This window comes from Heptranchias perlo, chromosome 27, assembly GCF_035084215.1.
Source record: "Heptranchias perlo isolate sHepPer1 chromosome 27, sHepPer1.hap1, whole genome shotgun sequence".
NCBI classification, from domain to species: Eukaryota; Metazoa; Chordata; class Chondrichthyes; order Hexanchiformes; family Hexanchidae; genus Heptranchias; species Heptranchias perlo.
The window spans coordinates 3,325,914-3,341,809 of record NC_090351.1 but is presented as its reverse complement, the minus strand read 5'-3'; the positions used below and the strand labels follow the sequence as shown (position 1 = coordinate 3,341,809).

Sequence of the window (15,896 nt, the reverse complement as noted above, 5' to 3'; positions counted from 1 at the left end):
TTGATAAACACCTGACACCCCCTCTCATTGATAAACACCTGATCCCTCCTCTCATTGATAAACACCTGACACCCCCTCTCATTGATAAACACCTGATCCCTCCTCTCATTGATAAACACCTGACACCCCCTCTCATTGATAAACACCTGATCCCTCCTCTCATTGATAAACACCTGACCCCTCCTCTCACTGACAAACACCTGATCCCTCCTCTCACTGACAAACACCTGATCCCTCCTCTCATTGATAAACACCTGATCCCTCCTCTCACTGATAAACACCTGATCCCTCCTCTCATTGATAAACACCTGATCCCTCCTCTCATTGATAAACACCTCACACCTCCTCATTGACAAACACCTGATCCCTCCTCTCATTGACAAACACCTGACACCCCCTCTCATTGATAAACACCTCACACCTCCTCATTGACAAACACCTGATCCCTCCTCTCATTGATAAACACCTGATCCCTCCTCTCATTGATAAACACCTGACACCTCCTCTCATTGATAAACACCTGATCCCTCCTCATTGATAAACACCTGATCCCTCCTCTCATTGATAAACACCTGACACCTCCTCTCATTGATAAACACCTGATCCCTCCTCTCATTGACAAACACCTGACACCTCCTCTCATTGATAAACACCTGACCCCTCCTCTCACTGACAAACACCTGATCCCTCCTCTCATTGATAAACACCTCACACCCCCTCTCATTGACAAACACCTGATCCCTCCTCTCATTGATAAACACCTGATCCCTCCTCTCATTGATAAACACCTGACCCCTCCTCTCACTGACAAACACCTGATCCCTCCTCTCATTGATAAACACCTCACACCCCCTCTCATTGACAAACACCTGACCCCTCCTCTCATTGATAAACACCTGATCCCTCCTCTCATTGATAAACACCTCACACCTCCTCATTGACAAACACCTGACCCCTCCTCTCATTGACAAACACCTGATCCCCCCTCTCATTGACAAACACCTGATCCCTCCTCTCATTGACAAACACCTGATCCCTCCTCTCATTGACAAACACCTGACACCCCCTCTCATTGATAAACACCTCACACCTCCTCATTGACAAACACCTGATCCCTCCTCTCATTGACAAACACCTGACACCCCCTCTCATTGATAAACACCTCACACCTCCTCATTGACAAACACCTGACCCCTCCTCTCATTGACAAACACCTGACCCCTCCTCTCATTGACAAACACCTGATCCCTCCTCTCATTGATAAACACCTGATCCCTCCTCTCATTGATAAACACCTCACACCTCCTCATTGACAAACACCTGACCCCTCCTCTCATTGACAAACACCTGACCCCTCCTCTCACTGATAAACACCTGACCCCTCCTCTCATTGATAAACACCTGATCCCTCCTCTCATTGACAAACACCTGATCCCTCCTCTCATTGACAAACACCTGATCCCTCCTCTCATTGATAAACACCTGATCCCTCCTCTCATTGATAAACACCTCACACCTCCTCATTGACAAACACCTGATCCCTCCTCTCATTGACAAACACCTGACACCCCCTCTCATTGACAAACACCTGACACCCCCTCTCATTGATAAACACCTGATCCCTCCTCTCACTGACAAACACCTGACACCTCCTCTCATTGATAAACACCTGACACTTCCTCTCATTGATAAACACCTGATCCCTCCTCTCATTGATAAACACCTGACACTTCCTCTCATTGATAAACACCTGATCCCTCCTCTCATTGATAAACACCTGACCCCTCCTCTCACTGACAAACACCTGACCCCTCCTCTCATTGATAAACACCTGACACCCCCTCTCATTGATAAACACCTGATCCCTCCTCTCATTGATAAACACCTGACACCCCCTCTCATTGATAAACACCTGATCCCTCCTCTCATTGATAAACACCTGACACCCCCTCTCATTGATAAACACCTGATCCCTCCTCTCACTGACAAACACCTGACCCCTCCTCTCATTGATAAACACCTGATCCCTCCTCTCACTGACAAACACCTGATCCCTCCTCTCATTGATAAACACCTGATCCCTCCTCTCATTGATAAACACCTGATCCCTCCTCTCATTGACAAACACCTGACACCTCCTCTCATTGATAAACACCTGATCCCTCCTCTCATTGATAAACACCTGATCCCTCCTCTCATTGATAAACACCTGACACCCCCTCTCATTGATAAACACCTGATCCCTCCTCTCATTGATAAACACCTGACACCCCCTCTCATTGATAAACACCTGACACCTCCTCTCACTGATAAACACCTGATCCCTCCTCTCATTGATAAACACCTGACACCCCCTCTCACTGACAAACACCTGACCCCTCCTCTCATTGATAAACACCTGATCCCTCCTCTCATTGATAAACACCTGATCCCTCCTCTCATTGACAAACACCTGACACCCCCTCTCATTGATAAACACCTGATCCCTCCTCTCATTGATAAACACCTGATCCCTCCTCTCATTGACAAACACCTGACACCCCCTCTCATTGATAAACACCTGATCCCTCCTCTCACTGATAAACACCTGATCCCTCCTCTCATTGATAAACACCTGATCCCTCCTCTCATTGATAAACACCTGATCCCTCCTCTCATTGATAAACACCTGACACCCCCTCTCATTGATAAACACCTGACACCTCCTCTCATTGATAAACACCTGATCCCTCCTCTCATTGATAAACACCTGACCCCTCCTCTCATTGATAAACACCTGATCCCTCCTCTCATTGATAAACACCTGATCCCTCCTCTCATTGATAAACACCTGATCCCTCCTCTCATTGATAAACACCTGATCCCTCCTCTCACTGACAAACACCTGACCCCTCCTCTCATTGATAAACACCTGATCCCTCCTCTCACTGACAAACACCTGACCCCTCCTCTCATTGATAAACACCTGACACCTCCTCTCATTGATAAACACCTGATCCCTCCTCTCATTGACAAACACCTGACACCTCCTCTCATTGATAAACACCTGACCCCTCCTCTCACTGACAAACACCTGATCCCTCCTCTCATTGACAAACACCTGACACCTCCTCTCATTGATAAACACCTGACCCCTCCTCTCATTGACAAACACCTGATCCCTCCTCTCATTGACAAACACCTGACACCCCCTCTCATTGATAAACACCTCACACCTCCTCATTGACAAACACCTGATCCCTCCTCTCATTGACAAACACCTGACACCCCCTCTCATTGATAAACACCTCACACCTCCTCATTGACAAACACCTGACCCCTCCTCTCATTGACAAACACCTGACCCCTCCTCTCATTGACAAACACCTGATCCCTCCTCTCACTGATAAACACCTGACCCCTCCTCTCATTGATAAACACCTGATCCCTCCTCTCATTGACAAACACCTGATCCCTCCTCTCATTGATAAACACCTGATCCCTCCTCTCATTGACAAACACCTGACCCCTCCTCTCATTGATAAACACCTGATCCCTCCTCTCATTGACAAACACCTGACCCCTCCTCTCATTGATAAACACCTGATCCCTCCTCTCATTGATAAACACCTCACACCTCCTCATTGACAAACACCTGACCCCTCCTCTCATTGACAAACACCTGATCCCCCCTCTCATTGACAAACACCTGATCCCTCCTCTCATTGACAAACACCTGACACCCCCTCTCATTGATAAACACCTCACACCTCCTCATTGACAAACACCTGATCCCTCCTCTCATTGACAAACACCTGACACCCCCTCTCATTGATAAACACCTCACACCTCCTCATTGACAAACACCTGACCCCTCCTCTCATTGACAAACACCTGACCCCTCCTCTCATTGACAAACACCTGACCCCTCCTCTCATTGACAAACACCTGATCCCTCCTCTCACTGATAAACACCTGACCCCTCCTCTCATTGATAAACACCTGATCCCTCCTCTCATTGACAAACACCTGATCCCTCCTCTCATTGATAAACACCTGATCCCTCCTCTCATTGATAAACACCTGATCCCTCCTCTCACTGACAAACACCTGATCCCTCCTCTCATTGACAAACACCTGATCCCTCCTCATTGATAAACACCTGATCCCTCCTCTCATTGATAAACACCTGATCCCTCCTCTCACTGATAAACACCTGATCCCTCCTCATTGACAAACACCTGATCCCTCCTCTCATTGATAAACACCTGATCCCTCCTCTCATTGACAAACACCTGATCCCTCCTCTCATTGATAAACACCTGACACCTCCTCTCATTGATAAACACCTGATCCCTCCTCTCATTGATAAACACCTCACACCTCCTCATTGACAAACACCTGATCCCTCCTCTCATTGACAAACACCTGACACCCCCTCTCATTGACAAACACCTGACACCCCCTCTCATTGATAAACACCTGATCCCTCCTCTCATTGATAAACACCTGATCCCTCCTCTCATTGACAAACACCTGATCCCTCCTCTCACTGACAAACACCTGATCCCTCCTCTCATTGATAAACACCTGACACTTCCTCTCATTGATAAACACCTGATCCCTCCTCTCATTGATAAACACCTGACCCCTCCTCTCACTGACAAACACCTGATCCCTCCTCTCATTGATAAATATCTGCCAGTAGTTCTGACAATTAAATGCTTCAAGGAATAGCACCTCATCTTTTGATTAGGCACTTTAGAATCTTCTGGAATCAACATTGATTTCAATAACTTCAGATCAGAACCACTGCTCTCATTTTTTCAGACAGAAGGTAATGGTTCTGCTGTTGCCATTTACAGCTCCTCTAGACCCCTGTCCCATTCCCACCCTCCTTGCCTTGCACCATCATCCCTTTTGTCGTTTAATCACTCGAGCCTGCCACCCTATCACAGACCTTCCCTTTTGTTCTTTCCCCTCCCCCTTTCCGTCTCTGTAATTGCTTAAAAACTGTTTAATCTTTAACTTCTTCCAGTTCATCGACCTGAGACGTTAACTCTGTTTCTTTCCCCACAGATGCTGCCTGACTTGCCGAGTGTTTCCAGTATTCTGTTTTTATTATAGTAAAGTGTGACTTTGTTACTTATCCACCCGAGGTGGGACTATGAGGTTGCAGTATCAGTTTTACATTCTCACCTCTCTTTAGTGGAGATTGTGTCCTGATGTAAATTTGTGATGGCCAAGCACCCGCTCTTTATTCGACGTTGTGTGGTAAGTGACCTCACTGGGGAAAGTACAGGTGCATTGTACAATCAGAATGTCAGCAAGCTTCCAGACGAGGGTAAACATGGTTCCCCTTTCCTGGAAACTGATTGGTCGAAAGCTGTTGGTGACCCATATCCATGCTTTCACATCCTCTCAGTGTTGTGCGTCACAGTTGCTGCGGTGTCGTCACAGCAACCGAACATTACACACACACGTTACAACATGGAACCAGGCCATTCGGCCCAACCAGCCCATGTCGGTGTTTACCCTCCGCACGACCAAATAGTCCTAGTGACATTTAGCCTCGCGAGCCTGTTCCGCCATTCAATTAGATCACGATTCATCCCATTTAACCCCCTTTGCTCCATATCCCTTGATACCCTGACCCAACAAAAATCCATCCATCTCAGTCTTGAAAGCTCCAATTGTCCCTCAGCATCCACAGCCTTTTGGGGGAGAGAGTTCCAGATTTCCACTCCCCTTTGTGTGAAGAAGTGCTTCGTGACATCACCTCTGAACGGCCTGGCTCTAATTTTAAGGTTATGCCCCCTTGTTCTGGACTCCCCCACCAGAGGAAATGGTTTCTCCTTATATACCCTATCAAATCCCTTTATCATTTTAACCACATTCACCTCATCACATTTACCCGCCCTGTTCCCAAATCCATTCAACCCCTTGTGTGAGGTCCTATGGTCTGGTGAGGCCTAGCTCACAGTGAGCCCTAGTTCACAGCAAGTACTTAACGGAAATCACGGGGGCTCTGGCTGTGTGTGAGGGCCCACTGACGGCATGGGGCCTCACAAATGTACTCTATGGTTCAGTAAAACACGCAGCGACCGCACAATACAGTCCTGAATTCTCCCATACCACCTCTTTGAAGCTTTAACTGCGGAGCCTCTGCTAAACCGTGGAAAGCAGTATTGCTGCATGAATACAGCTCCTGAACTGTGACCCCAGGACAGACGCGTGGCACAGATGGATCCGAGCTTACAGGCCTCAGTTCCGTGGAGAACATCGAGCTCAGGGCCACTCCACTGCTTGTCCTACAAGAGCAGCAAGGATTAGCGATTCACAGGCTGAAGCCATTGGAGTGAGTCCTGCTTCCTCAGCCCTACAGGGAGCTGCTTGACCCCTCGGGCTGAAGGACCTGCCAAACTATTTGAGGTAGCTGCAAGTCTGGAAAGCCGGAGCCTCCCCCAGAACAGTCACCAGCACAGCCTCTGACCTTTAAATAGCCTTATACTCCAGGGTGAGTTGCGTTCAACTGAAAATATTGTCTTTGTCAGTAAAGTGCCATAAAGATAAATGCTTTACATGGTATCATACGTGAGAGGAAATATTACACGGATATCAGCAGTCTTGTGGCACCTCAATGTCATAGTGTTGGCTATTCGACCATGGACAGCACCATAGCCAGACCCAACCCAGTTCTTATCCTGAGGCCTGAACCTGGTGTCACTGTCACACTGTGCTCTGTACAGTCAGGTCCGTGTCTGGTGTCACTGTCACACTGTGCCCTGTACAGACAGGCCTGGTGTCACTGTCACACTGTGCCCTGTACAGACAGGCCTGGTGTCACTGTCACACTGTGCCCTGTACAGACAGGCCTGGTGTCACTGTCACACTGTGCCCTGTACAGACAGGCCTGGTGTCACTGTCACACTGTGCCCTGTACAGACAGGCCTGGTGTCACTGTCACACTGTGCCCTGTACAGACAGGCCTGGTGTCACTGTCACACTGTGCCCTGTACAGACAGGCCTGGTGTCACTGTCACACTGTGCCCTGTACAGACAGGCCTGGTGTCACTGTCACACTGTGCCCTGTACAGACAGGCCTGGTGTCACTGTCACACTGTGCCCTGTACAGACAGGCCTGGTGTCACTGTCACACTGTGCCCTGTACAGCACCTACAAGTAGATGAAGTTCATGTTGTGGTTTAGTGGTATTTTGTTCTGTGTTAGTGATTCATTGTAATTCTTTGATCTTTGCAGCTATGCGTAAAGAGTTTAAAATCCCAGCTGCCTGCGTGCTCTCTCCCTAAGGTCGGTCAGAGTTTAACCGATCAATGGGTGACACTAATTCGGGGATTACAAGGCACATTACAGGGTCAGATTGGGAGCAGGAAGCTGAATTCTTCCAACATTAGCCACAATCATTCACATGACACTTAGCCCCATCACCGCCAACAACCATTACACACGTGAATCGGGAATGTTTCTCCCGAGAAATATTGTTGTTAAAAAATGTTGGGCAAAATCTTTTTCATTGCAGCAAAGGGGAAGAGCCCGGTTGGTTTACCACAATGATGTTGCTCATGGCTAGTGCTTTCCCACGCAATTTACATCAACGCACCTTGTGGTTGCTGATATAATGAACCATTACTTAATAAAGACGTTGGCTCTTTAATCTCGCTGATTAAACAACCCTGTTAATCACAACTAAGAACAGACAGACCCTCCCCCTCCTTTCCAGTCTCAGTTTTTCAGGATATGTTACCCCTCTCCTCAAACACACACCTCAGGAAGGATATACTGGCCTTGGAGAGGTACAGCACAGATTCACCAGAATGATACCAGAGGTTAAAGGGTTGAATTGTGAGGCTAGGTTGTATAAACTTGGTTTGTATTCTCTAGGGTTTAGAAGATTAAGGGGTGAACTAACTGAGGTGTTTAAAATTATAAAAGGGATTTGATAGGGTAGATGGAGAGAAACTATTTCCTCTGGAGGGGGAATCCAGAACAAGGGGGCATAATCTTAAAATTAGAGCTAGACCATTCAGGGGTAAAATCAGGAAGCACCTTTTCACCCAAAGGGTAGTGAAAATCTGGAATTCTCTTCCCTCAAAAGGCTGTGGATGCTGGGTGACAACTGGAGCTTTCAAGGCTGAGGTGATAGATGTTTGTTGGGTAAAGGGTATCAAAGGATATGGAGCAAATGTGGTTAAATGGAGTCGGGGTACAGATCAGCTGTGATCTAACTGAATAGTGGAGCAGGCTCAGGGGGCTGAATGGCCTCCTCCAGTTCCTCAGTTCCTATGTTCCTGCGTCAGAAGCATTCTATTAAACAGGGCCCCCTTAACATGAATCTGGTACTGTAACTAACCTGGAGCAGGATAAATGGAACAAGAGAGCAAATGGGAAACAATCACAGAAAACATTAGCAATAAAAACATCCAGTTCAATTTCAATTTCTCCGATCTGCTGGAATATTCCAGTCGGGGAGAGGAGATTTTATATTTCCCATAATATTTGCGGCATTCCCGCAGGGACAATGAAAGCTCCAACTCCACGAGAAGCTGGGTGGGTAAACAGGTGGACCAAGATGGACTTAAAACCCCGTGACAGCATCACACTGCAGGCAGAGAGAAAGTCCCAAGCACAGAGGAGCTGTTTGGTGACATTTATTTATGTCTCTGACCAGCCACAAGGTGAATCAAAAGTCCCACAAATGAGGTTCATCCATAAGGACAGGGGTTCCTGTTCTGTTTCCTACATTACAACACTGACTACTCTTCAAAAGTACTTCATCGGCTGGAAAGCACTTTGGGATTTCCTGAGGTTGTGAAAGGCGCTGTATATAAATTAAAGTTTTTTTTACTGTCAAGGTTACTCTACTTAGAAGCAAATGGATTTACATAGAAATGCGCAGAAGTTACACTATGGAAACAGGCCATTCAGCCCATCCAGTCCGTGTCGGCGTTTACCCTCCACTTGAGCAAATAATCCGAATCATATTCACCCCCCTGCTCCCATATCCCTTCAACCCCCTTTCCTTCATCCCCCTCTCCAATCTAATCTGAATGTTGACATAGTTTGTGCTTCAACCACTAACCCAGGAAGTGAATTCCACAGCCTCACAACTCTCTGTGTGAAGAAGTTTCTCGCTCCCTGTTCTAAATCTCTTACATTTAATCTCGTATCTACGGCCCCTCATTCACAGTTAGTTACTGCCATGTACGTATCTTCAGCCCGCTAATCAATATAAAAAGTCTACATTGTCTGAAAGTAACATGCAAGCATAAAACAAAATCAGAGGGACATTATTTGGAGTGCCAGCTCAGCTACATCAGGGCAAGGTTACATTCAACACTGCTCTTGCAGTTTCAAAATATACCTTGCGTCATAAACTGCACACTTGGTTATTGCGCAAATCCTAAACACAATGGACATAATGGACACATAATCCAGGCTGACACTTCAGTGCAGTACTGAGGGAGTACTGCACTGTCCGAGACACTGTGTTGCCGACGAGATGTTGAACTGAGGCCCTGTTCAGTTCCATGCAAAAGGTGATGTAGCACAATTTGAGGAACCATAATTTACAGCACAAGAGGAGACCATTCAGCCCATTGTATCTATACCGGATTCCTTCTGGAATAACCCTAAAATAATCTCACTGCCTTGCTTTGGTTATGGAGTAGAACAAAAAGGACAATGAAAGAAGTACATTGCAACTTCAGTATTAAAAATATTATTTCATTTTCTTCTCAAATAAAATAATTGCCATTGGAATCGATAAATTAATATGTACATTTAACAAAATAAAAGAATAGCCTTCCTCTAATTATAATCTTGTTGGGCTAGTTTCTCACTGCAACTTCAACTAATATACCCCGGCCAATATTTATCCCTCAACCAACACCACCAAAATAAATTAACTGGTCATTTGCTGTTTGTGGGATCTTGCTGTGCGCAATTTTGGCTGTTACATTTGCCTGCATAACAACAGTAACTACACTTCAAAAGTAACTCATTTGATGCAAGGCGCTTTGGGACATCCTGAGGAAATGAAGGTCCCTATATAAATTCAGTCAAAAATTGATAACATTAAAAGAAAAAGAAAGACTTGCATTTATATAGTGCACAGCAAGCTCCCACAAGCAGCAATGTAATAATGACCAGCTAACATGTACTTTTTTTTTTAGTGATGTTGTTTGAGGGATAAATATTGGCCAGGACACCGGAGAAAACTCCCCTACGCTTCATCAAATAGTGTCATGGGATCTTTTACACCCAGACGAGGGCAGACGGGGCCCTGGCTTAACAGAAAAATGGCACCTCCAACAGTACAGCACTAGACAATGTGCTCAAGTCTCTGGACTGGGACTTGAACCCTCAGCCTTCTAACTCAGCGGCTCGAGTGTTACCCAGTGAGCCACGGCTGACACTTAATTGATAGTGTACCAGGAGTACCTGCAAAATATACATAAAGTGCAATTCACCAAACACAGAACTATTTTGGATTTCCCTGAACTGCTGATCTCAGCTGTGAGCAGGTGCTGAGCACAGATCAGATGCTCCCCCGGACTGGGAGAGATACCATGTGAATCAGCGGGACTCTGGATTATCAGTGGCTTGAACTGGGGCTGGAAACCAGTGCTACAGAGCAGTAGAGGGGGCGTGGGCCCACTGTACTCCCCAGTCAGTGAGGTACGTCACCAAGAAAGGGAAAGTGAATGGGAGAGAGAGTGAAATCCTTCTTCAAAAAACCAATTACCTCCCCTCACAAAAATATCCCTTTGTAGTGTATAGGAAAATCATTGTGTGAATGTTCAACATTACAAAACAAACTAGAGAACTGCATGGAACTGAATTTAGTTTCATTTGAAGTATTTCCCAATGTAACACTCCCTTCCCCCAAACAAGCTGACAAGACTCTCCTATAAAAGGAGTGTCAGTGATTGAAGTGGGAAAACCAGAGGGACAGAAATGTGCCATTAAGCTTTTTTTTATTTGTTCATGGGATGTGGGCGTCGCTGGCAAGGCCAGCATTTATTGCCCATCCCTAATTGCCCTAGAGAAGGTGGTGGTGAGCCGCCTTCTTGAACTGCTGCAGTCCGTGTGGTGAAGGTTAACAGTTCGGTTAACAGGCGCAGACAGGTCCAGTGGGTTAAAAATTGTCGAACCTCCACTGGGTCTGTATTTAAATCCTGTTCTCACTGATGGGATAAAAGTGTCCTCTCTCTCTCTCTTTGTCTGTGTGTCTCCCTGTCTCTATCTATCGCTGTGTGTCTCTCTAATTCTCTCTGTCTCTGATTCTCTCTGCTCTTTGATTCTTTCTCTACGTGTGTCTCTCTGTCCCTCTCCCTAATTCTCTCTCTGATTCTCTGTCTGTCTCTCTTTTCTCTCTATCTTTCTGTCTCCCTCTTTCTCTGCTGTAAAGGTCTAATGTGAACTGAATTCTCAATCTGTTTCTGGTTAAGGATTCCAATAGCACAAAACTGTCCAAAATTCAGCTTAGGTTGGCATTAAACAGGTGATCTCACACGGAGATACAGTGGAGAAAATTCACACTGGCACAGTAAGAACTGCTCTTTTGAGGTTAGGATTGGGACACAATTTTGGGACTATTTTCCCCGATGTAGGAACACAGGAATGTAGAGGACTTGGAAAGGCCACTGCGGTCTGTCCCAACATGTAGGAAATCTCAGCTACCACCATCCCGCTCATACCCCCTCTGCCACATTTTTCTCCAGATACTTAACAATTTCTGATACTCAGCCCTCTTCTAGTTTTGAGGCCTTATCCTCTTAGTGCGGAGCCTGTGACTATGCTACACATGTTGGCTGGGAATGTTCTGGGACCGGTTCCCGCTCCTCCGTGGTAACTTGGCCGGAAGTGTGGTGGAAACAATGTTTACACGCCTAAGTGCCGATGAAGTTACGGGGGCGAAGCTGGAGCAGATCCGAGGAAATTCTCGGCCATTGGCATTTATCTGGCCTCTACATCGTTCTGCTAGACCACCTCTGAGCCTTCGCTTTTCATATAAACATTACCAGCTTCGACCACCTCTCCTGATAACAAGGGTCACTGATCACAGCCATCAGTTCAGCCGCTCCGTCACCTGATGTCTTTCTCGTAATATTGTACTCAGGATTCCAGGTGAGGCTAAGCCAGCGAACAAAATACTATTTCTAACCACACTGGATGATAAGGCTGGATATGCATCTCATTAATTAACGTTGGTGAGGATTCCTGCTCAATTTTCAAGACTTACACATTAAGCTGAACCCAAAAGATGTGTAGAAAGAGACAGGTCACAAGCTCTCCCCAGAAGCTTTATGGTATAGGTGTTAGCCGTGACTCAGTGGGTAGCCCTCTTGCCTCTGAGTCAGAAGGTCTTGGGTTCAAGTCCCACTCCAGGAACTTGAGCCCATAATCCAGACTGACACTCCAGTGCAGTACTGAGGGAGGTGCTGTCTTTCAGATGAGATGTTAAACTGTCTTGTCATATCTGCCTTAAAAGATCCCATAGCACTATTCAAAGGGCCCCAGTGTCCTGGCCAATATTTATCCCTCAACCAATATCACCAAAACACATTATCTAATCGCTGTTTGTGGTTTGCTGTGCACAAATTGGTTGCCACGTTTCCTACATTACAACAGTGACTACACCTCAAAAGTACTTTGGGAAGTCCTAAGGTTGTGAAAGGTTATTTATCAACGCAAGTTCGTTCTTTCTTTTATCAACCCAGCTTACCGTAAGCATTTTTGCCGCAGATCAGATGTTCATGAGGCTGGAACAGGCCCCAGAGTTCTGCATCGTTGCTGATCATTTGCTCCAGAGCCTTGTCCATTGCCTCAGGCGGCTCCTTCCCTCGGGAATGCAGGCTGTCCAGCAGCCTGAGGTGGACCTCCTCCAAGATGTTCTCCAGGCAGGCTGCCAAGTAGATGGCTGCGTGCTCGTGGATGCGGCTGGACAGCCTGCTGTCCACCATCCACCGAAAGAAGCGGCCAACCGAGAACAGGACCTTGCATTGGGCGCTCTTGCTGCTGTTGAACTGGTCACCGGAGCTCATGTTGTAGACGGACAGAGCCTTGACCGCAGCCGCCATGCAACTCTCGGACAGTGACCAGGAGAGGACCAGCTTGGCCGCGCTTTGGACTTCGTGCTTGCTGCACTTGGCGCTCATGAAGCTGAGCCTCTGCGCCTCTCTGGCAATGCGGACTAGCGCCCTGCTCAGGTAGGTGGAGAGCTTCTTCACCAGCCCATCAGGAGCGGGCTGGCCGAATTGCCTAGGATGGCATCTCCTAAGGACCTCTTGAACCTCTTCCTCAGTCCACGGGACATGCTCCAAATGGGGCAATTTGGGACCGTAGTCCAGAGCCTCCAACCCTTCCGTGCCCTCTGCCAGCCCAGTGTCCAATGTGTCACAGCTGTCCATGTATCTCTTGTCCGCTGACCTGGGGAACGAGCGCCAGGTCCCTCCTGAGTGAGATAGCGACAAACTGGACGATCTACACGAGTTGGCGGCTCCTCCATAACCAGAATCCAAAGTCAAGTTTTCAAAGTTCCTGGCTGTTGGTTTATAAAGTCCAGACATGGCCAAGAAACAGCCACCGTGCGGAACACGGCGACGAACGGCCTCAGCTCCCAGCGCCAAGTCAAGGTGGGGTGTGCGCTACTCTTTGCGCCGAAGTTGCAGCGTAGAGCGGCCGACTGCCCGCCCCAGATCGCAGTGTTTGTTTAGACTGAGACTCAGCTTCCTCTCGCAGGCTCCTCAAGAGTAAATGACTGACTGACTGAGCGAATCAGCCAGGTTCCAAGCCGCGGCAGCTCCCCGTTTGGCCCTCTCTCTCCCCGCCCCACTCCTTGCAGAACACACCTCCCCGCCCCGGCAGGAGCCCAGCACAAAGAACTGAGCAAAGAGAAACCTTCCAACCGGCTAACAGCCGTCAAAGGAGGGCTGGACAGTGTGTGACCCGAGATGGACAGTGTGTGTGTGACCCAGGGTCCAACAGAGTGTGTGACCCAGCGATGGACAGTGTGTGTGTGACCCAGGGTCCAACAGAGTGTGTGACCCAGCGATGGACAGTGTGTGTGTGACCCAGGGTCCAACAGAGTGTGTGACCCAGCGATGGACAGTGTGTGTGTGACCCAGGGTCCAACAGAGTGTGTGACCCAGCGATGGACAGTGTGTGTGTGACCCAGGGTCCAACAGAGTGTGTGACCCAGCGATGGACAGTGTGTGTGTGACCCAGCGATGGACAGTGTGTGTGTGACCCAGCGATGGACAGTGTGTGTGTGACCCAGCGACGGACAGAGTGTGTTTGACCCAGCGACGGACAGGGTGTGTGACCCAGGGTCCAACAGAGTGTGTGACCCAGCGATGGACAGTGTGTGTGTGACCCAGCGATGGACAGTGTGTGTGTGACCCAGGGTCCAACAGAGTGTGTGACCCAGCGATGGACAGTGTGTGTGTGACCCAGCGATGGACAGTGTGTGTGTGACCCAGCGATGGACAGTGTGTGTGTGACCCAGCGACGGACAGTGTGTGTGTGACCCAGGGTCCAACAGAGTGTGTGACCCAGCGATGGACAGTGTGTGTGTGACCCAGCGACGGACAGTGTGTGTGTGACCCAGGTATGGGTCAGCAGCTTTCCCGCACCGTTCCCAACTGGCCATCCATCACGTGCCAGCCTCCGCAATGAGTGTTAGCCGGCTATCCGAGTGTGTGGGTATCACAGGCGAGCTCCATTCTGTCTTCACCCACTATCTGCACACATGCGGGGTAAAATGCTATTTACTCTTTACGTCACAGAACTCTCCGATGGCAGCTAATGGGACCCACCTCCCTCATTTAATACGCCAATCCCTGTTTCTCCCTCATCTGTCTCAGTCCACAGCATACATGCATACAACCTGTGTACCATGGAACCTAGGTCAGTTTATAGTTCACACACATGTACATATACACACACACACAGACAACACACCAAGACACACTCGTGTGCGTAAACACAAACTTGTGCGCGCGCACACACACAGACTCACACTTGTGCACACAGATTCATGCACACACACTAAATCACATACATATGCACATAAACACACACTCATGGATATGCAAACACATGCACACACACAAACATGTGTACACACATGAATACACTCCTACAAGCGCACACATACATGCATGCCTGCACACACACATATACATGGACACACTAGCCCATGTGCTACATTGCTGCATTTTTATATCACATCTGCCCACCTTATAGACTCTTTTGTATTTAGCCTTTTTATTAATTGCCATCTTGACACAACCGCTCCCATGTACCAGCTGCCCATGTTTATATTCCCACCATATCAGGGGCGGCTCTTGGCCTGTGGTTGCTCCTACAAGGAGGCTGAGGCACTGAATTTTTTTTAAATTTGTTCATGGGATATGGGCGTTGCTGGCAAGGCCAGCATTTATTGCCCATCCCCAATTGCCCTTGAGAAGGTGGTGGTGAGCCGTCTTCTTGAACCGCTGCAGTCCGTGTGGTGAAGGTTCTCCCACAGTGCTGTTGGGAAGGGAGTTCCAGGATTTTGATCCAGCGACGATGAAGGAACGGAGATATATTTCCAAGTCGGGATGGTGTGTGACTTGGAGGGGAACGTGCAGGTGGTGTTGTTCCCATGTACCTGCTGCTCTTGTCCTTCTAGGTGGTAGAGGTTGTGGGTTTGGGAGGTGCTGTCGAAGAAGCCTTGGCGAGTTGCTGCAGTGCATCCTGTGGATGGTACACACTGCAGCCACAGTGCGCCGGTGGTGAAGGGAGCAAATGTTTAGGGTGGTGGATGGGGTGCCAATCAAACGGACTGCTTTATCTTGGATGGTGTCGAGCTTCTTGAGTGTTGTTGGAGCTGCACTCATCCAGGCAAGTGG

The 15,896-nt window shown here is 48.0% G+C and overlaps 1 protein-coding gene across 1 annotated transcript in view; it reads right to left on the bottom strand.

Moving 5' to 3' along the window:
- The window catches only part of LOC137344346 (ankyrin repeat and BTB/POZ domain-containing protein 3-like), a 48,417-nt gene extending 34,710 nt beyond the window's left edge, over positions 1–13,707 (bottom strand). Inside the window, exon 1 of the mRNA XM_068007222.1 lies at positions 12,728–13,707. Within this exon, the coding sequence (XP_067863323.1) occupies positions 12,728–13,571 (844 nt within the window). The 5' untranslated portion in view covers positions 13,572–13,707. The remainder of the gene's footprint in view (positions 1–12,727) is intronic.
- Positions 13,708–15,896: the final 2,189 nt, after the last annotated feature.